Consider the following 22,794-nt stretch of genomic DNA (forward strand, 5'->3'; position numbering starts at 1 on the left):
GGATAGCCCTGGAATGTACCAAGAGAAATATTAAAAGAGATACAGTGGGGGAAGACATATCACACAAACTTGTGAAGAGCCTGTATTGACATACCAGGTGTCTACTTTATTGCAGTTTTTAAACATCATGTGTCAAAAGGACCTAAGGGATAGCACCCCTACAAGATTTTTATCTTAATTAAAGGCTATTCTATAAAATGTCATCCACAATTTCTGCCACATTAGAGATCCTGAAATACACTTTTTCCCATTCTGAGGATGTCATAAACACCATTTATTTTCACACTCAAAAAACTGACATCTTCTCCCCTTGTATTGCTTGAAAATTTGTGCCCCCCCCATTCAAAGGGTTTCCCACTTTATTGTATTAGCTGCACCTTGCTGTGGGATGCTTTGTGTATGCACATGTATGTGGGGGGGCATGGGGGTTTGGAGAGCATTCATTCTTAACATGAGAGTATTTTTTTTTCAATTTCAGTCACCAAAAACACTTATGCATTTTTTTTTTTTCAAGAGAAGAATGTTACCTTCAGAATGTATTTTGGGTATCTCCCTGTATATTTTAGTAATACATAACTGCTCTAGCAAATGTAAGATATACTTAGTGGTACTTAATACCACACTATCATTTCTAATATTTACCTGTAATGACAACTGAAACACATATTTTTTAACATGGTAGCAATTATCCACCAGGTTCAGGAGACAATAAGCTGAGTGATTTCTCTACTCTCATGTATAGAAGGGAAACCATATAGCACAAAACCAAAATATCCACATTTAACAGTAACATGACATCATATACTTAAGTATTTCATTTTTTATGCAAATGAAGAGTGATAAATATATATCATAAGAATCTGGTACATACTTTGAGGAAACCGTGGGGGGTTGTCGTTGACATCAGTCAGGGTGATGTTGACCGTTGTCGATCCAGAAAGCCCTCCAACTTGCCCAGCCATGTCTTTGGCTTGAATGACCACTGAATAGTGTTCTCTTGCTTCTCTGTCCATATTATGTAAGGCAGTTCTAATAACTCCTGTAATACATATTTTAAAGAAAACAATATGGATTACATATTAAATGAGAAATAGCACAGATATATCTTTCTTCTTTATGTTTTAAGAAGTGCATTTTTAAATGAAATACTTTCTTGAGAAAGCCAGTTTTCTGAGACAAATGTACTTTAAAATGTTACTAAAACTATCTCATTAAATCCTTTATTTAAAACCACAGATCCCAAACCGTTCTACTCATGGCAGTTAAGATGTCCATTTCTTTGTGTTTCTTGGGGTGCCTCGGAGGGCAGCTGCACAGCCCAGGATTGTTCCTCTGCTGGATTACTGAATATTTCATAAATTGTGGTCCTCACAAGTGTCAGATGATATGATTTGAGGAGAGGCTAATTTTCCTCCTTACAGAACAATTTACATATAGCTTCCCACATAGAGTTGTCAAAGTTTGATAATGGAAAACATTCAAGAATTGTGTGTACTTGAACAAATATTGTAGGCAGGAGTCATTTTAACATTTATCAAGACTAAGAAAGTCCCTGTTTTTATCAGGAAATACAGTTACAGTAAGAACTAGATCTAAGTACATAAGCAAAACAAAGTGATGAAATTGATTCCAAAAATCCCATGTAAAACTTGCATTCTTGATTTCATAGTGCCAAAAGAGACATTAAAGGTACCTTTTTATGAACTAGTACTTGGATTCAATAAAGATATAAAAAAATGTTACGTGTTATATCCCCATTTGTTTCAAACATAGGTACATATAAATCATACAGCTTTGTCAATAGATCCTTAAATTTAAAAACTGAAACACATTTTCCAGAGAGTCAAGGACAATTAACTGTGTTATAAAAAAAAGTTCTCATGTAGATGACCTATATTATAATAAATACATATATGCATATCTGTATTTATAATTATATTACACATGTATATAAATATATAATATAAACATATTTGCTACTCCACATATAGGTCAACATTTTATTACTACCTTTTCACTTTTTATTTTTTATAAAGATTTTTATTTATTTATTTGACAGAGAGAGACACAGCTAGAGAGGGAACACTAGCAGGGGGCGTGGGAGAAGGAGAAGCAGGCTTCCCACTGAGCCCAGAGCCTGAGCTGGGACTGGGACTCAACCCCAGTATCCTGGGATCATGACCTGAGCTGAAAGCGACACTTAACGACTAAGCCACCCAGGTGTCCACCTTTTTACTTAAAAAATATATGTGTATATATATATATATACATATATATATGTATATACATATATATATGTATATACATATATATTTGGATCATGTCACCTTTTTAAAAAAAATTTATTTATTTATATTTATTTATTTGAGAGCGAGAGAGAGAGCACGAGCAAGCCCAAGTACGGGGAAGGGCAGAAGGAGAGAGACAAGGAGACTCTCCACTGTTAGCTCATAGCCTAACATAGGACTCTAACCCAGGACCCCGAGATCATGAGATTCCAGTACCTTGAGATCATAATCCAAGCCAAAGTCAGAGGCTGAACCTACTGAGCCACCCAGATCCCCATGTATCATGTCACTTTTTGAGAAAGGCACCAATGGCTTCAACTAAACAACTGAGTAGTTAGCAGTGCAATTCACAGGACAATGCCAATTATAATAACTGCTAACTATAGATTTTAACAAACACTCTTACAGACAGTATATTGACATAATGAGAGAAAATAGGGTTGTGTTTTCAAGTTAAAAATAGTCCTTTAGAAGTGGAAAGGATTAGTAAACCAGTTTGAACATAGAACACTGAAGCAGTATTTTTGTTTTACCACATAGATTATATGTGTAACGACTTGGAGATGAGAGCCTCAGCAACCAGCAAAAGCAATCCCACAACTTTCAATATTTGTGAATTTTTAATTGAAGGAGTTCAGGAGAATTTTCCTGAAGCTAAATAAAAATGAAAATTATTCTTATCAAAAGAAATTATAATAATATGGTAATAAATGATTCATCTAATTCATGCATATGGGAAAGCCTCAAGCATTCTTATTAAAAAGAACAATGTTTTATCACATACAATACTTATAAAGAAGGAATTGAATTGATGCAGAAATGAACAAGCTAAGAATTAATGAAAATATTTAATGAAAGAAACATATACTTTCTTATATTTGAAAACAAATAAAGATGTTCTAAAAAGAATACATTATAATTGAGACTTGCCCCTGGTGTGCAGAAGTTTGAGGTTATTGTCCGGGATAATGTTTTACAATGAAACCATTTATGTGCTATTTGCTGAGTATAAAAATATAACAGTAAAATCAATCATTACAAAGTGAATGATAGATACATTTATATAATCTGAATGTTATTCATTAAAGAGAATCAGAGAAGAGAAATCAGCACAAGCCCTATTTTATAGTATGAATTTCAGTAATTTCATTCCATTGCCATTATGCCCCTTCTTTTATAGTACAGCTACATCTGACACAAAGTGAGAAGAAACTTGTCAGTCAAATTTGCTTATGGAAAGAAAATAGTATGTCCAGAGTTGACACGTACTTCTCAGAAATGATTATCTAAGAATCCGTTTCAACTCACAATTCTCTTTAGGATGGTTCCGGGGATGTGCTTAGAAGGCACACAAGTAAGTGGAGAATGGCCTGTCAAATTGCCATAGGAATATGGTCTCAGTATACAATGATCTCCTTCTAACACACTGTCCAGATGCTTGTACATGAGGAAGCCTAGAACACAGCTTATGCACAGTAACTTTTTTTTCTTTCTAAATAGACCTTTTTAGAGCAGTTTAGGTCCACAGCACAACCGAGAAGAAAGTACAGTTATCATGAACCCTCTCCCTATTCCTTCTCTGCAGTACACACATACACAGCTTCCCCACTATCAATACCCTCCATCAGAATGGTACATTTGTTGTAACTGGTGAACCCACAATGAAACTCCTTTGTATGCCTTCTTTGGTGAGGTGTCTGTTAGGTCTCTTGTCCAGTTTTTAAATTGGGTTATTTCTTTTCTTATTTTTGAGTTTTCAGGGTTGTTATATATTTTAGATAATAGTCCTTTATCAAATTTGTCATTTTCAAATGTTTTCTGCCAGGATATGACTTACCTCTTTTTTCTCTTGACAATATCATTCACAGTGTAGAATTAAAAAAGAAAAAGAAAAATTTTTTTCTTTTTGCAGTCCAGATTAACAATTTCTTTCACAGTTCATGTCTTTGGTGTTATATTTAAAACATCATTGCCATACCCAAGGTCATCTAGATTTTCTCCTATGTTACCTTGAAGGAATTTCAGAAATTTATGTTTTATATTTAAGTCTCTGATCCATTTTGAGTTACTTCCTTTTTAAGGGTATAATGTTTGTGTCATCTTTTTTTCTGCATATGATATTAATTCATATTAACATCATTTGTTGAAAAGATTTTTTTCCCATTGTGTTATGCTTGCTCCTTTGTCAAAGATCAGTTGCTTGTATATACGAGGGTCAATTTCTGAGCTCTTTATTCTATTCCATTTATGTGTTTATCACATCGTCATCAACACCACACCGTCTTGATTACTATAGCTATGTAATAAGTCTTGAGGTCAGATAGTGTCAGTCTTCCAACTTTGTTGTTGTTCTTAAATATAGTGTTGGCAGTTCTGGGTCTTTGTCTCCGCATATAAATTTTAGAATCAGTTTATCATTACTCATGAAATAACTTGCTTGGATTTTGATTGGTATTCCATCAAATCTATAGATAAAATTAGGGAGAACCAGCACTTTTTTTTTTTTTAAGATTTCATTTATTTATGTGACAGAGAGGGAGAGACAGTGAGAGAGAGAATATAAGCAGGGGTAGGGGGAGAGGGAGAAGCAGGCTTCCTGCTGAGTGGGGAGCCCAGTGAGGGCTAGGGATCATGACCTGAGCCAAAGGCAAACTTATTTATTTATTTCTTTATTTAGCTTACAAAATGCACTCTATTTGAAAATTTTAAAAATAGAATTTGATTTAGAAAATATTTTGCACATAAATCTTCGGAAACCACATAAACTAACCTCTGTGTTTATGTGGCATTCTTTTTTTTTTCCAATCAAATTTATAAATGTATAATTTACACATTATGAAAGATACCTATTTAAATTTATAGTTCAGTGTTTTGTTTTTTGTTTTTGTTTTTTTTTTTTCAGTGTTCCAAGATTCATTGTTTATGCAGCACACCCAGTGCTCCCTTCAATACGTGCCCTCCTTAATACCCACCACCAGGCTCAAACAAATCCCCAGCCCCCTTTCCCTCCAAAACCCTGTTTGTTTCTCAGTCTTCACAATCTCTCACAGTTTGTCTCCTCCTCTGATTTCCTCCAACTCACATCTCTCCTTTTCCCAATGTCCTCCATGTTATTCCTTATGCTGCACAAGTAAGTGAAACCATTGCTAATTGACTCTCTCTGCTTGACTTATTTCACTCAGCATAATCTCCTCCAGTCTTGTCCATGTTGATACAAAAGTTGGGTATTCATCCTTTCTGATGGAGGCATAATACTGCATTGTATATATGGACCATATCTTCTTTATCTATTTGTCTGTTGAAGAGCATCTCGGCTCTTTCCACAGTTCAGCAATTGTGGTCATTGCTGCTAGTACATTGGGGTACATAGCCCTTCTTTTCATTACATCTGTATCTTTGGGGTAAATACCAGTAGTGCAATTTGAGTGTCATAGGAAGCTCTATTTTTAATTTCTTAAGGAATCTCCACATCATTTTCCAAAGTGGCTGCACCAACCTGCATTCCCACCAATAATGTTCAGAGGGTTCTCCTTTCTCCATATCCTCTTCAACACTTGTTGTTTACTGTCTTGTTGATTTTGGCCATTCTAACCGGTGTAAGGTGGTATCTCAATGTGGTTTTGATTTGAATCTCCCCGATGGCTAATGATGATGAACATTTTTTCATGTGTCTGTTAGCCATTTGTACGTCTTCTTTGGAGAAGTATCTGTTCATGTCTTTTGCCCATTTCTTGATGTGATTATCTGTTTTGTGTGTGTTGAATTTGAGGAATTCTTTATAGATCTTGGATATCAGCCCTTTGTAGTGTCATTTGCGAATATCTTCTCCCATTCCATGGGTTGTCTCTGGTTTTGTTGACTGTTTCCTCTGCTGTGCAGAAGCTTTTGATTTTGATGAAGTCCCAAAAGTTCGTTCTCATTTTTGTTTCCTTTCAAAGGCAGGTCTTTAATGACTGACCCATCCAGGCATCCCAAGAACCAACATCTTGATAGGAAGACTTAATATTTTAAGATGTTAAGTCTTCCTATCAAGGAATAAGAAATATCTCTCCATTTATTTAGTTGTTTCTTTCTTCTGAATTTTGTAGTTTTCCTCATAAAAATATTGTACCCTCTTTGTAAGATTTATACTTAAGTGTTCCTTTCTGGGGAAGCTAAGCTAAATGGTATTGTGTTTCTAAATAAAATTCCACTTGTTCATTTTTTTGTACATAGGTAAGTGATTGATTTTTATATATTAACCTTACATCCTAAAATCTTGCTATAATGCTTATTGGTTCCAGGACATTTCATTGCTGATTCTTTTGGATTTTCTACATATACAATTATGTCATCTGTGAGCAGAGATCATTTTATTTCTTCTTTCCTAATCTGCATAGCTTTTATTTCTTAAGAAATATCTTACTGCATTAACTAGAACTTCTGGTATGAGATTCTAAAAGAGTGGTGAAGGGGGGTGCTTGCGTGACTCATTTGGTTAAGCATCCAACTCATGATTTTAGTCCAGGTCATGATCTCAGGGTTGTAAGATTAAGTCCCACATTTTGCCCTGCACTGGGCAGGGAGCCTGCTTGGGATTTTCTCTCTCCCTCTCCCTGTGCCTCTCATCCCCAGGTTGGGCACAGGCACTCTCTCTGTCTGTCTGTCTCTTAAAAAAATAAAAATAAAAATAAATAAAAATAAAAGAGTGATGAAAATAAATAAAATAAAATAAAATAAAGTAAAATGGTGGTAAGAAGGGACATCCTTACCTTGTTCCTGATCTCAGTGGAGAAGCTTTGAATTTCTCACATTAAACATGACTTTAGCAGTAGGGTTTTTATAGATTATTTTGACCAAATTGAGGAAATTTCTCTAGATTCTTAGTTTGCCACACAGTAACTTTTAAAAACGGGGAATGTACTTTTTTGCAGAAGAGAGTCTTAGCACTTTTAAAGAAGGATGCCTTTCCTCGTTCAGACTATGCATTTTTCAGCAGTAAATGATAAACAGCATCAGTGAATGAATTAGTTCTTAAGCAAATTTTGCAAATATGTTTCAGATTAATTGATTATTAAGATTAAAAAAAACATAAAACACATTCTAATTTTATAGTTTAAAATACTAATGTATTACCCGATTACTTGAAGCAAATGTATAGTATTGGGTCAAACAGGTTTTAACATCCCTTGTCCAAGATCACAAGATTTTTGGAAAAAATCTTAATGTTCCTCCTCCTTGGTCCCTCTTACTCTGCAGAACACTTGTGTACATGCTCCCAAGTAGCCAAAATTATCATGACCTCTTCTTGTCCATCTATTATTGGATAATTTTATCATCATGGATAAACAATCATTTGTCTGCGTTGGTGAATATTTGCATAGATACTGAATCAAGTTTAAAAAAAAAAGAAATTCTGGGGATACCTGGGTGGCTCAGTTGGTTAAGCAGCTGCCTTCGGCTCAGGTCATGATCCCAGCGTCCTGGGATCGAGTCCCACATCGGGCTCCTTGCTCAGCGGGGAGCCTGCTTCTCCCTCTGCCTCTGCCTGCCATTCTGTCTGCCTGTGCTCACTCTCTCTCTGATAAATAAATAAAATCTTTAAAAAAAAATCTGATTTGACAAATTTATCAGAAAGTATAAAAAAATGTTGAAAGAAGTCAGGAAAGCAATGGCAAATGTTCACATTTTCCCAATAGTTTGAGAAAGAAATAAAGAAAAAAAAAAAGCAAGTTCAAAAAGTAATCAGTAACTTACTTTCCATTTTCAATGCTGAGCACAATAGATGGCTTTTGTACAGAATTAAATATATAGTTTGAATAAGCATTCACATGCACACACACAATTTTCCCCTACTTTTATCCAGGAATCCACATTTGAAAAGACTGACAATATTAAACAAAATTACTTCAAAAAATTAAATATGAGTAAAATGTGAAGCTGTCTACATAAAGTGACTTTATATTCTGATTTTCCCAATTCATTTTCAGAATATCCCTGTCTTTCCTTAACTATTAAAGCATTCTCTTTCTAAACAGCATTCTAGTCTGGATCATCAATTTCTGAGTCAGCCTAATTTTTTAAAAACATGTTTCAGAATATTGTATTTATTTATTTGAGGGAGAGAGAGGCAGTGAGAGCGAGCAAGAGGATGAGCTGGAGAAAGGCACATGGAGAGAGAAAGGCATGTTTTCTCCTGAGCAGGGAGCCTGCCACAATGCTCTATCCCAGAACCCCGGGATCATGATCTAAGCCAAAGCAGGCACTTAAATGACGAAGCCACCCAGGAGTCCCAAGTCAGCCTGATTTTGACAGTATGGCTATTGGCTCTAAAACTTGGCTCTGATTCAATATTACCTTGAGATTATCTTGAAAAGTAAATTCCTTGGACCCAGGCACCAGAAACTATAATTTAGTACTTCGGAGGGTCTGGCCTACTTGTACCTCTACCTGGTTGCTGCATTAGTTGGCTCGGGCTGCCATGAAAATATACCCTATTCTCAGTGGCTCAAACAACAGAAATTTATTTCACACACTTATTTATCATTTATTTGTTTGTCTGTTTATTTTTAAAGTCAGCTCCTTTATTTTTTAATATATTTTTTCTTTTTTTTATTTATTTTTTTAAATATTTTTTTTTTTTTTTTTTTTTTTTAATTTTTTATTTTTTATAAACATATATTTTTATCCCCAGGGGTACAGGTCTGTGAATCACCAGGTTTACACACTTCACAGCACTCACCAAATCACATACCCTCCCCAATGTCCATAATCCCACCCCCTTCTCCCAAACCCCCTCCCCCCGGCAACCCTCAGTTTGTTGTGAGATTAAGAGTCACTTATGGTTTTTAAATATTTTTAAAATTATTATGCTCAATTAGCCAGCATACAGTACATCACTAGTTTTTGATGTCGTGTTCAACAATTCATTAGTTGTGTATAACACCTTTTAGACTCTGAGAAGATCAGATGTCAGTTTCCCGGTGATAGCGCTCTTTCTGGCTAGTGGGCAGCTGCCTTCTCACCGTGTCTTCAAGTGGCATAAAAGAGAAAGATGGTTTTCTTGTTCTTCTTAAAAATCCACTAAACCTGTCATGAAGGCTCCACCCTTACGAACTAATCTAACCCTGATTACCTTTTAAAGGTCCCATCTCAAAATATTGTCACTTTGGGAGTTAGGGTTTCAACATAATAAATTTTGGGGGTATACAAATATTCAGTCCATTGATGATTTAAAAATTGTCCCGCATAGATAGAGACCAAAGAAAGGGGCAGACCCTTCCAGATTGTTAGGTGGCAGTTTTAATAAGCAAACGAACTTGCATGTAAGACTGGCCTTGGAAAGCTGTAAGATGAGTATATCTCTATACCCACCCACCAGAATATTCCCTAAAAGTTTATACAGAGGCCTTAAGTGGTTTCAGTCATATATACAGTCTAGATAGTCTCAACCACGCACTGTTCACTCAGGCTGTTTTCTTAAAAAACTGCTTCTACTATGAGAACAGTGGGTAGAAGCATATTTCAAGCTCAAGGGAGGAGATGAGTCTCTTATTGCCTGGGTTCAGCTTGTAGGTCAACTGGAGGTCATATCCTCTTAATGATCACTCCAACAGCCATTACAACTCCTTCAGGTGAGTCCAGTGCAAGTGGTTATGAGCCATAGTTTGGAAAGACAAAACTTAGAAGATGGAAGTGCTGTCACTATGTATTTATACATTTCTTTATTTTTATATCAATCTTTTCATGCTAATAATTGAGTATACATATGGGGATACACACATGCACACAGGCAACAAAAATCTAGTGGTAATGTTCATTTTTCAAACTGTGAAGCCTAAAGTCATGTACAAGGCTTGGATAAACTACATTTGCACAGTCCAAGTAAGAAATGATGTGTTTGACCCTTTCTGCCATGTATCCAGCTACCAGTGATTGTACTATAACTTACTTTTGCCTTCCAAATAAACTTGATTAAAAAGACATCCTACCACATGGTCTTTAAGTAATTTTTTTTAAGATTTATGTTTTATTTATCATTTGAGACAGAGATACAGAGAGAGAGAGAGAGAGAGAGAGAGAGAGCATAAGCAGGGAGAGAGACAGAGGGAGAGGGAGAAGCAGGCTTCCTGCTGAGCCAGAAGACCCATGTAGAGCTGGATCCCAGGACCCTGGGATCATGACCCATGCCAAAGGCAGACACACAAACATTTGAGCCACCCAGGTACCTCTAAGTAAATTTTAAAGAAAAAAATACAGAGAAGTTAAATTAATTACTTAAAATTATTTCATTGTTTGTTTGTTTGTTTTAATTAAAAACATGCTAAGTAACTGCTAATGTCATATTCTGAATGTTCGTTGGATAAGTTTCACTGGCAATGTTTACTTCAAAAATTTTAACTGGAAGTGTTGCCTCTTATTCTCATGTGTAGCTGGGGTGAATCAACAGGATGTGATTACCCTTGTATCATTTTGTTTTGTTTCTTATTACCTTCCTGATAAACGACTGCAGGTGCCCCACTGCCTGCAAATTACCTTCTGACTACTGCTTACCAATCACCTTGATATGTAGGGGCCTGTAACTGGGAATTACTCTCTGCTGAATACAAGTTCATAACGTTGAAACCTCATCTGTGGTTATAAGCATTACGTGTTCAACCTGGCTCACTGCCTTAACCATATGTTTTCTTCCCTGATTGATGACAGTCATATAGAGCAATATATCCTCCAAAATGTGTTCTTGCATTTTTAGCCACTAAAAAGATTTAAGACGGAAATGTACAAATCTAGTTCCTTAGATAATACTACACAAGACAGCAAAATAAAATTCCTAAAGGTTAGAACAAATAAACAAACATACACATTCAGCTTCCTACAGAAACACTTAAGGTCCACATATGCATTTACAAGAGAAACAGGCATGCTTTCTTCCAGGTCTAAACTACTATATACACTTTGACTCTTTCTCATGTTTCCTTTTTAATTTACTCAATTACTCATACATTCATGTAAAGCCTAGCATATCAGTATGTAATATATATTAAAATACACAGGAATCCCCTGTATTTCTCTAACGGGGCACAAGAGCCACTTAATATCAAAATCACATGGAGTGCCAATTAGCATGCAAATTTAAGGAAACCACCTTTGATCTAATGAAATAGAATATGGGGGAGAGTGGGGTCAAAGTGTCAGTTTTTGTGACAAGCTCCTTCTGTGATTCTCATGAATGCTCAAACTTGAGATAACCATCTAGAGTTGAGAAGACAAGATATCTGTCCGCAAGATGCTCATATTTCATTGGAAAATATTTCTTTAAAATAATATGATCACTGAGAGATTTAGAAATATTCAGAAGTTTCATTAATCATTTTCTACATGATGACACTTAAAATCTTGGTAGTAAAAATTCAACTTTCCAACTGCCTGACTGTGGTGTACTAGGTATCTGGAAGATACATTATGTTAGCTATTCAAAAGCTGTTTGTTTCAATATTTAGTGTATCATACACTACATCTATTCAGCTATATATTCTGAATTTTTCCTACTGACTTGGTAAGGATATGTGGTTTCCATAAGCTCTTGTCTATATTGAAAGCAAAAACATTTAGGCATTAATCTACATGTATTTATCAGTAACACAGCTCCAGAAATATATTTTCTTCATTCATCACCCACTCAATGTATGCTAACGTGTTTCTGTTCTATATAAAATGTGGAATACAGAAACATATAGGTCAGAGTTTATAGCATTAGAATTTTATGATTAGAGTATTTACTGATAGGGAGGTATATATAAAAATCTGGGAAATTAAGTAATACAGAAAATAAATTTTATTAAATGGCCAACAAAACCCAGACATCAGAGGTCATAGTTATAAAAATGGATGACTCTGATGGAAGAGTATACTATACATTATGGTAGAATAAAATAGACTATTAGAATGCTATTATTTATTTTGCATAGTATTTGTATTATAAATAGAATATTTGTAGATTATGGAAGCATGAATGGAGAAATAGGATATCCCTGCAAAGGGAATCTGATAAGAACAAAGATGAGGGTATAGAATGTGCATAGCTGTATAAAGAAAACTGGATTTATTGGAAAAAGATTGTGGCAGAAAAGTAGAGATTAGGTACTCAGTGATTAAAATACTCTGAATATTTGTTTTGTTCCTCAAGTGACTAAAAGTTTGAATAGCTCTGTTACTGCCCCTGTGGAAATTGTGACTAAGCTTCACTACTTGTCAGATGTTATTACTGACTGTGGCTGAGCAGATGAGGTTATCTCTACAGCTACATTTAGCACATCTGAGACTCTAAAGTTCCAGTGGGTAATAGATTACTTTAGGTTTTATTTATGTTTTTGTTATATAATTGATTTTATTTTTAAAGAAAAATACATAATATTCTATAAAACCATGGTTTCCAAGAATTAAAAGAAGAACAAATAGAAACCTTCAACATATTTAGCTTCAAGCTATGACTCATGGAATTAACAACCATAAATTCATGAAGGAAGACATTTTTATGCTTTAGTAGGAAGATTCAATTTTTCCTCCTCTATATTTTTTCTCTTCCTACCATTAAAATTGATGGTAAAGCATTTTATTTCTCCTGAGAGAAAAGGAAGGAGAATTCACGTTTTTTGAGTATGGACTATGACTCAGGCACTCCCTTTAGCTACGTATCTCATATATTTTGCCCATATACTCAATGAGAAGAAAAAGCTCAAAGCTAAAGTCACTCTCCCCAGACCAGAAACTTGCAAACCTTAAAATGTAACCCAGAATTTCCTGACATTAAAATCCTAATGCTAAAAACAAACAAAAAAACAAACAACAACAACAAACAAACAATCCTAATGCTACAGTGGCATTATCTCAAGGAATGAACCTTACAGAGTCTATAGGAAAGGGTTGGCCTGTTTTGAAAGAGAGACAGGAAGAGAGGGCAGGCAAAGGGAGTGAGGGAGACAGAGAAGAGAAGGAGAGGGGAACATCGTCACAAAAGTAGGTATTACCCCCTCTGTGGATTTAGAGGCATAAATCAGACAGATTCAAACAGAATATAGCTACATTCTGCTGTATATAGCATACCTTGTTAAAGGTATTCTATATAATTAAAGGTATGTAGATACCTTGTTAATGATACTTCTCACTTGGGGTGTTTTGTTTGGATTTTTTTTTTTTTGCATTTTGCTTATTTTTATATCTGTTATTGGTATTTCAATGTAAGCTATAATTTCAAAAGGTCAGTCTCGTTAGTTAATATATTTAATAAGCATACCAATAAAATCACAGGGCTGCCAGAGCATTTGTGATGACCAAATATTTTATGCATTTTCAGGCTTTCAGCATAAAGGGGTTGCAAGAATAGATTATGTTTAGGGTATGATATATAATAGGGTACAGGGTATATATATATATTATATATATATATGGTATAGGATATAGATATATATCATAGATAAGAAATATATAGGGTATAGTATATACCCTATATACTATATATAGTATATAGGTACATATATATATTAGGTATAGTATATACCCTATATACTATATATAGTATATAGGTACATATATATATTATATATAGTATATAGAAGTATATAGGTTTAGATAAGAAAACTGTCCAAGGACAGAGAGCTATGAGATAGCCAACATTTAGTCTGCAAAATTAGAATTCAGTCTCTGCTGTCACAATCAGTTTCCTGTGATTTTCTGATTCCTTGTGAGTTCAGGGAAAATACTACAAGAGGCTGAAATGGATTTTGGAAAGATGTCTGCATCTTGCCACTATGTTTCAAAACCAACCTCTGGTTGCCTTGGCCTGGTTGGGTTCTAATAGCATTGGAATCCAAGTTCTGGGGAAAATCAGGATGTCAGACAAATTGTGGATAATTCTGGGTAACTGAAAGATGTGACTCCAAAAGCTAAGGATTGAGTCTTTTATTTATTTATTATTATTATTATTATTATTATTTTTATGTTTAACTTTTTTTTTAATATAATTTTTTATTTTTTATAAACATATATTTTTATCCCCAGGGGTACAGGTCTGTGAATCACCAGGTTTACACACTTCACAGCACTCACCAAAACACATACCCTCCCCAATGTCCATAATCCCACCCCCTTCTCCCAAACCCCCTCCCCCCAGCAACCCTCAGTTTGTTTTGTGAGATTAAGAGTCACTTATGGTTTGTCTCCCTCCCAATCCCATCTTCTTTCATTTATTCTTCTCGTACCCACTTAAGCTATTATTTTTTTAATGTAAGAGAGAACGAGCACAGAGGGGTTTGGGGAGTGGTGGAGGCAGAGAAGAAGAGGGAGAAGCAGACTTGCCGCTGAGCAGGGAGCCTGACTTAAGAGATCCATCCCAGGACCCTGAGATCATGACCTGAGCTTAACACAGATACTTAACCAACTGGTATTTGGTGTGACGAAAGAAAGACTGATAAACGTAGAAACCCAAGACTCATCTTGCTCCAAGTGGCCAATAACTTTATGTTTTCCTTTTTGCAGGGAATCGAATATCAATACCACTCATCAGGGTTGGACTATGATTGATTTGATGAATATGCGGTTAAGACCCTGGACTTAAGAAGCCTGAGAACTTTCCCTTTGGTCTTTGAAAGCCCTAAGCTATCATGTAAGTCATTTAGCTACCTAGCAAAGAGACCACATAGAAAAGCCCTGAGAGGGCGCCTGGGTGGCTCAGTGGGTTAAGCCGCTGCCTTCGGCTCAGGTCATGATCTCAGGGTCCTTGGATCGAGTCCCGCATCGGGCTCTCTGCTCAGCAGGGAGCCTGCTTCCTCCTCTCTCTCTCTGCCTGCCTCTCTCCATCTACTTGTGATTCCTCTCTGTCAAATAAATAAATAAAATCTTTAAAAAAAAAAAAAAAGAAAAGCCCTGAGAGAGAAAGGGCAAGAGACCCATCTGACACCCTCCAGCTCTTCCCACTGAAGCAATAAGCATATCGACGGACACATCTTTAAACATCCACACAAGTCCAGGTGTCACCTGAATGCTACCACATAACCAGGTCAATGCCACATGGGTCAAAGAATTTCCCAGATAAGCCATGCTCAACTTCCTGACTTTCAAAATTACTGTTGTTTTGAAAGCTCTGGGTTTTACTATACAAAAACAGCATTCAATTTTGGAATACACACACACAGAGATACATATACATGCACGCATGCATACATACATGTGAACATTCGGACACATACACACATGTATACACACATTCATTACTCATAGTTGGCTTTCTAGATCTACCCCAACACCATTAAATCAAGACTGTGTATTTCCTAATACTATTTCTTCTTCTCTCTCTCTCTTTTTCTCTTTCTCTCACCTACCCACCCAACCCTTCTCTCCAGACCTGAAGTGCATATACACATACATATACATAAACACACACTTTTAAAATATTTCAGTTAGTATGTGTATCAGTCCAGGTAAAAATAGTATTTGTAGAATAAAGAGAAGAGGTAAAATGAAACTGACCTCCATATAATTGATATGCAATGAACACATAGAATATAGGTTCCTATAAATAAAGGAGTTATAAGATTCTTATCATCTGGAAATTTGCATGCTATGGGGAATAATAAGATTATGATATTTATGAGATTCTGTAATCAAGGAAATTAGAAATACGATTTCAAAGTTTTAAAATTTTAAACAAAAATATTTTATTACCAAATAGTGAATGTTTGTAGAAGTACTCTAACTTAAATAGAAATGCATTTCCTTGGAAAATAATAATAAAAGAGAAGTCTGAAAGTACTAATTAAGTATGATTATCCCAAAATAGCTTGTTCACATGATTTGTAAAAATATGATGGGCTCAAAATGCAAATACAAGTAACAAGTATTAAATTTATCATGTTGATACATTATGCCTGTTCAAACACTGGCATTTTTCTTTGCTTCTTACTTTCTCTATCATTTATTTTTTCTCCTTAGTTTGTGTTTATAATGCTTAAGACAAATTTTTAAAAAGTAAGATGATTTATATAGAATTTTTTAAAATTGCAGTTACTATTTAAGAAAGGGTACTTAATATGAATATATTGAAAACCTGAACCATTTGTCAAGATAACTATATTTAAACCCATTAATTAAGAAAAATACCAAAACATTTCATTATGTATATGACTGTCCAGTTCTATTGGTAAAGGTATAATTGACAACATAGGTCTGTAAGTAACCAAAAATTAATGATTTCTCCTATAGAACTAATTTATTAATTATGCTATCTGTTTTCTTGATTTTTAAGAGAAAGGTTTATTTTCCTTTTAGAGTATCATTTTATTTTATTCAGCATTATGTCATAACTTAATAATTTAAAAACACACTGTCATTTTCAATAAGCTATTTATCACATTATGCATGCTATATATATGTATATATATGAATATGTATGTATGCATATATATTATAAACATGTGTTATATAGGTCACATATAACAAATATGCAATACTGAAACAAACTCATATATCTAATCCTTAAAATTATCTTTAAGATTTTAAGGGTATGCCTATGTATATGTTTATTTCCTTTGGCACATAATCTAATATTGAATATTTAAGGCACTTGTGGACAATTCAACTGATTACTGAGTTTTGAGAATAAAATTAGAATGTAGTCAGATGATTATAGTACATTCAAGGAGCAAAATAAGAAAAGTAAATATAATTTTAAATTATAGAAAAGTAATCCCCCGGCTCTCAAGCAGGGCCATGCATTCTTGTCTTTGATATTTCAAATATAAGTCTGAAGTGAAAATGTAACAAAATTAATCATTTAACTGTGACACCATTTATATTTTCCTGGAAACTTTAAGAATGATAAGAGGGTAACATGTCTGACAATATTTGGAGAAAGATAGCAGCACAGTGGTTGTGAAACATGACTGATAAATCAATTTTGGATGTATAATTGTTATTAATTTATAAGTAAATTTATTACGAATCAGTAACTAATGAGTACCCATTTTGTGACTCCAGCATCACTGAGAGGCAGTATAGTAAGATCACGTGAGAAGGGACACAAGTTATTAATCCCCCTTAAAGGCACAGAGGCAGATCACAGAAAGTCATAGGAATATAAAGTAACTCAAAGAAATGTGAAGATTTTATAGAGAGAATCTTATTCTTGGGAAATAATTTTCCTTGTGTGTTAAAGCCACATCTGTTCACACTCTTGAATGGTTCAAGTGAGCAATAATAGTAGCCTGGACACATTCTTAGTATCTACTAGATGTAAGTGATGCAATAACTTAATAATTTGAAACATATTTAACTAGCAGCTAAATGATATTAATAGAGTGTACAACATAGAAGGATAGGTGCTATATTCTAATTTAAATGGTATTCCCAAAATACTTGAGTACTTGTTGAGTACGTGTTGAGCAAAATCCTGTTGTTTTTACAGTGTGATGGAAAAATGACATAGAATTTATTATTTTTTGATAACCCGAGGCATGAAAGCTGAATCCATCAATACATGAACAGATATCTCATCCTTTGATAAAGAGACTAAACAGAAAGACCTGAACACATGAAAGGCGAGACTGGAAGCATTTTTCTTATATGATTTGAGGCGTGGGGCTTTTGGTCAGTATCTGAATGTTTTTGCAAGAAGGGATTCCTAAACAATAAAAATATAGCTAAGGAGAAAACATTAAAAACTAGTTTTATTCTCTTAAGCTATACAATTTTACTGTGTTTTCCTAATATTTGGATTCATGGGAGTAATGTGTTGTTGATGAGTGAAATTGCAACTAAGGATATGGAAGGAGTGATTAAAAACTGATAAAAAGGGGCGCCTGGGTGGCTCAGTGGGCTAAGCCTCTGCCTTCAGCTCAGGTCAGAATCCCAGGGTCCTGGGATCCAGCCCCGCATCGGGCTCTCTGCTTCCCCCTCTCTCTCTGCCGGCCTCTCTGCCTACTTGTGATCTCTGTCAAATAAACAAATAAATAAAAATCTTAAAAAAATAAAAATAAAGACTGATAAATATGTCCTGCTATAGATTACTGAGAATATGGGATACTTCGATATGTTGCTCAAAAAGGAACTTGTTAATAAAACAGATTTATTGGGAGTCTACTCTATAGCAGAAGAAAAAAAAATTAAAGAGAGTATCTTGCATATGTCAAGTTGGGGCATGAACCTCTCAACATATGTAAAATAGTAAAACCAGACAGATGAAATAGAAAGTTTCCACCAAGTGTTAACTTTTACTTTGTTTTTCCAGTGATCATAAACTCATAAACTTGTAGATTAGTAAAAGCTAACAGGCACTGGAATTCTAGGATCTCTCCGTATATGTATTGTGACTAATAAAAACACCTCTTTAATCTTTGCATAAATATGCTTTGGTATCTGTCATCTAAAAAAACTAAAAGCAGGGGGCACCTGGACAGCTAGCGGGTTATGCATCTGTCTTGGTTCAGGTCATGATTTCCAGTTCCAGAGATCAAGCCCTGCATCATGCTCCCTGCTGAGTCTGCTTCTCCCTCTCCCTCTACCCCTCTGCTTCCCTCCTCCATGCTTGTGCTCTCTCCTCTCTCTGGTTCTCTCTCTCTCTCTCAAAATAAGTAAATAAAATCTTCAAATAAAATAAAAAAATGAGAGGCATTCAGAACCTGAATTTATGCAAATTCTTATACCCAAACCTAGGAAAACAGTTCTCTATATATACTAGGAGCAATGACTGAACTGAGGATTTGGGTAGAGGGTATGGAAGGAGCAGAGAGGGAACACACAAGAAGAGAAGAAGGTATTAGACCAGGATGCACATCCAACAAAATTTAGGCTACTGCAGCAGGGATAGATGGCCTGAGTGTTCAGCCTTGGACTAAAATAGCCAGACTTTATACATCTCGGTCTCTAGATGAGGGTTATCGTGGAAATGATGTGACTTCAGCAAGGTTGACTCTAGGCACCGTGCATAGATTCTTTTTTTTTTTTTTCCCAAGATTTATTTAAGTATGTGAGAGAAAGAGAGAGAGAGAGAATGGGGGCACACGAGTAGGAAGGGAGAGGAAGAGAGAATCTCAAGCAGACTCCACACTAAGCATGGCGCCTGACCTGGGGCTCCATCTCAAGAGGAGATCATGATCTGAGCTGAAACCAAGAGTCTGATGCTTAACCAACTCTGCCCTCAGGCACCCCATACCTGAGCTAGATCTTAAAGGAGCTGACAGCAGGAGTAGCATGCTGAATGCATCCCCAAGCCTGGCTCCAATTCTTTCCTCAAAGGAGGTTCAGCATCAAGAATCTGTTTCTGCCAAATCTTACAATGTTTCAACTGATTTCCAGTTGTATCCCTCTGGGCTTTATTGAGGCTCTATGGTACATTGAAAATGCTCATGTGATCTCACATTAATAGTTCTCCTATTGCCCAATCCATTGGATAATGTTTGCTTTAATCTTTCCATTAGCAAAGTAGCCACATTGTAATATTCCTAATTTCCCAAGGATTTCATTTGTCTTGTCTTTCTCAATTTTAGTCTCTTGTGTTTGTGCTGTCACCACACTCATCTACTTATGGTTATTCAAACTTACTTATTAATTTTGACTACTATTTGTCCTTTCCCACTAAAATAAAAGCTCCACAAGGTTGAGGATTTTTATTTTTCATGTTTTCTTTGCTGTGTTCTTATTGCTTAAAACAATCCCTGATGCGTAGCTGTTCTTAATGAACATTAGCTGAATGAGGGGAGTGCTACCGACTGTGCAGAAATGCACCTGAGCATCAAGTTTCAAATTTAGAATAAAACTAGACAAGATATAAAACAAATAAAGCTACTAAATTTCATTTACTTTCTTTGAATATTAAATGTATAAGCTTGCCAGGGCTGGAACAAAGTGTCACCAACTGGGAAGCTTAAAAACAACAACTGCTTCATGCTTCTGGAAGCTAAAAGTCTGGAATCGAGGTATTGGTAGAGATCCTTTTGAGGGCTGGGAGTGAGGGATCTGTTCTAGGCCTTTCTTTTTAAATAGTAGATGGCTATTTGCATGCTCACATGTCATTCTTCCCACAGTTTCAAATCATGTTCCCTCTGAGAGCATTTCTATGTCCAAATTTCCCCCTTTTATAAGAATACTGAATATATTCTTTGATAGCCTATCTTATGACCCCTCTTTAACTTGATTACTTCTAAAGACGCTATCTCCAAATAAGGTCACATTCTGAGGTGCTGGAGGTTTGGACTCCAACATATAAATTTGGGAGTGGAGGCAAAAAAAAATGCATGAGAAAAAATAAATATATTGAATATGTAAGCCTGTTCTTAGAGCTTATACTAGTGAAATTCTTTAAGAGAAATCATAAAAAGTGATTTGTGAAGGGACATGGTATGAAAATATATGTGAAAAACCATAATGTGAAAGTAAGACAAAGATGGAGAAGGACCTTTGTGACAGCAGTCTGACAGATCTGAGCATAGAGATTATACAAGCATATAACTAACAAAGAGCGTCTTGGATTGATTCCTTCATCCCTTTACTTATAAAGCCATTCATTCCTCCAGCTAGTAGGTATAGAGCACCTACCAGAATCCAGGACTGTCCTAGGAGCCCTCATGAAGCTTATAATCTAGAGAAGGCAGATTACTGAAAAAAAAGATTAAAAACAAGATAATCACCTATATTATATATAGCAGATTAAGTTGTACTGATTGCTGGGTGTGAGGGATGAAGCATTTGGTTTGGGCTGACAGTTTTAACTAGGACTGTAATAGTGGTGTGTTGGATTTAGCTAGGACTAGATCACAAGAGCAGATTGTTAAAACTTAAAGAATTTGGAAAGCTGTCTAGTAAATATAGCTATTGCTAAAAATTAAATCATAAATGTATAATTCAATATATTTAAGAGTAATAAATAATGAAATCTCATCGTTTTCTAATTGAATTACTGTATTTTACTATTACTTGTGTTCTTGATGTCATTTATGTCTATTTTATATACATGATTGAAATACTACAGAATGATGGGATACTTGTTTATCCTTCCCAAGTTCCGTGTTCAGTGGTGTCATCTTAGTAAATTGAAAAACATTGACAGTAAAAGTATTTTCACCATGGAATTCAGCAAATGCTACCAATTCAAGGTTTAATTTACTGATTTAGTGATTGTAGATCTGAGAAAATAAAAGAGAAAGCATAAATAAAGCAGATTAAGCTCAAATGTGTAACTATTACATTCTGAATAAAACAAAAAGTTGAAAAAAACTTTTAATGAAAACTTAGCAGAGGAAAGCATTCATACAATTGACAAGAAACTGAAGTCCATACAAACATCTTTTATCTACATGTTAATGTAGACACAAATATTAACCAATACCCAGGATTAAACTCATTTGTCAATGACCTGAGCAAATTCTGTGTTGAATCAGACAGTAATCAAGCATTATTTGTTGTAGGATTCTGTCAATATTTGTTGAATTGCCACAATAGGTTGTGATTGGATGCAAAAATTTGGCAAAAATAAATGTAATCATTCTGTTAGAATCAAGAGGCTATGTGTAATTTACAAAGGAGAAATGCATATTTTATCATTGTAAACAGGGTGCTACATGTCTTTTATGCCAGTAAAAATGACAATAAACATGTATTTATACACATGCATATGTATTTCTGATTGTTTAATATTTACTAGCACACCACTGACTGCCAGGGTTATACAGATGTGAAAGAGGTAAAAGAAAAGAGTTCTAGGCCAAAAGAGTCACATGTGCAAATGCTGTAATGTGACTGCGCTCTAGTTTATAGGAGGGGAATTTGTAAAGCCAGCATTTCTAAAGCAAAAAGAACAAGAGGAGATGAGATCAGAATGACATGATTGGCCAGATTATTTACAGAATGACATCATTGGCCAGATTATTTAAAGACACGGACATCATTGTAAGAATTTCAAATAAATGAAATAGGCAGCCATTGGCAGGTTTTGAGCAAAAGAATGACATAAACTGTTTTAACATTACTGTTTTGGCTGCTGGGTTGGGAAAAGACTGTATGGAAGAACAGTGGAATTCGGGAGATAGGTTAGGAGATATTTACAATGAAGTTAGTTAGACTATATGTGAGGAGATACAATTGGACATTGGACATACAGTCTTGAAGCTAGTGTTTGCTAATAAGATAGGTCTGTAGTATGAAAGCAAAACAGCAAGGTTTTGCTTATATAGATTGCTTATATAGATTTAGAAAACTGGGGGAACGTGTGTGGAGAGTGATTTGAGTTCAGGAATTTGACTTTGGACAGGCACCGTAATAGCTCCTAGACACCAGACACAGATGTGCAGCTGGCACACAGTATGTTGGGGTTTAGAGGAGCAGTCCAGACTAGCATTGTGTGTTCCATGGACACTTGGGAGGGTATGTACGATGGTGAGTGCTGTGAATTGTATAAGACTGATGATTCACAGAGCTGTACCCCTGAAGCAAATAATACATTATATGTTAATTTTTAAAATGTGGTCAGCATAAAGATAAT

General features: G+C 35.1%; 1 protein-coding gene across 4 annotated transcripts in view; it reads right to left on the minus strand.

Moving 5' to 3' along the window:
- CDH18 (cadherin 18) overlaps positions 1–22,794 on the minus strand; it is a 696,319-nt gene that overhangs the window by 112,833 nt on the left and 560,692 nt on the right. For all 4 annotated transcript variants that reach the window (XM_045082036.1, XM_045082035.1, XM_045082039.1 and 1 more), the window contains exon 5: positions 872–1,039. In XM_045082036.1, coding sequence (XP_044937971.1) covers positions 872–1,039 — 168 coding nt within the window. The remainder of the gene's footprint in view (positions 1–871; positions 1,040–22,794) is intronic.

Source organism: Mustela putorius, unplaced genomic scaffold (genome assembly GCF_011764305.1).
Source record: "Mustela putorius furo isolate JIRA1106 unplaced genomic scaffold, ASM1176430v1.1 tig00000589_pilon_pilon_pilon, whole genome shotgun sequence".
NCBI classification, from domain to species: Eukaryota; Metazoa; Chordata; class Mammalia; order Carnivora; family Mustelidae; genus Mustela; species Mustela putorius.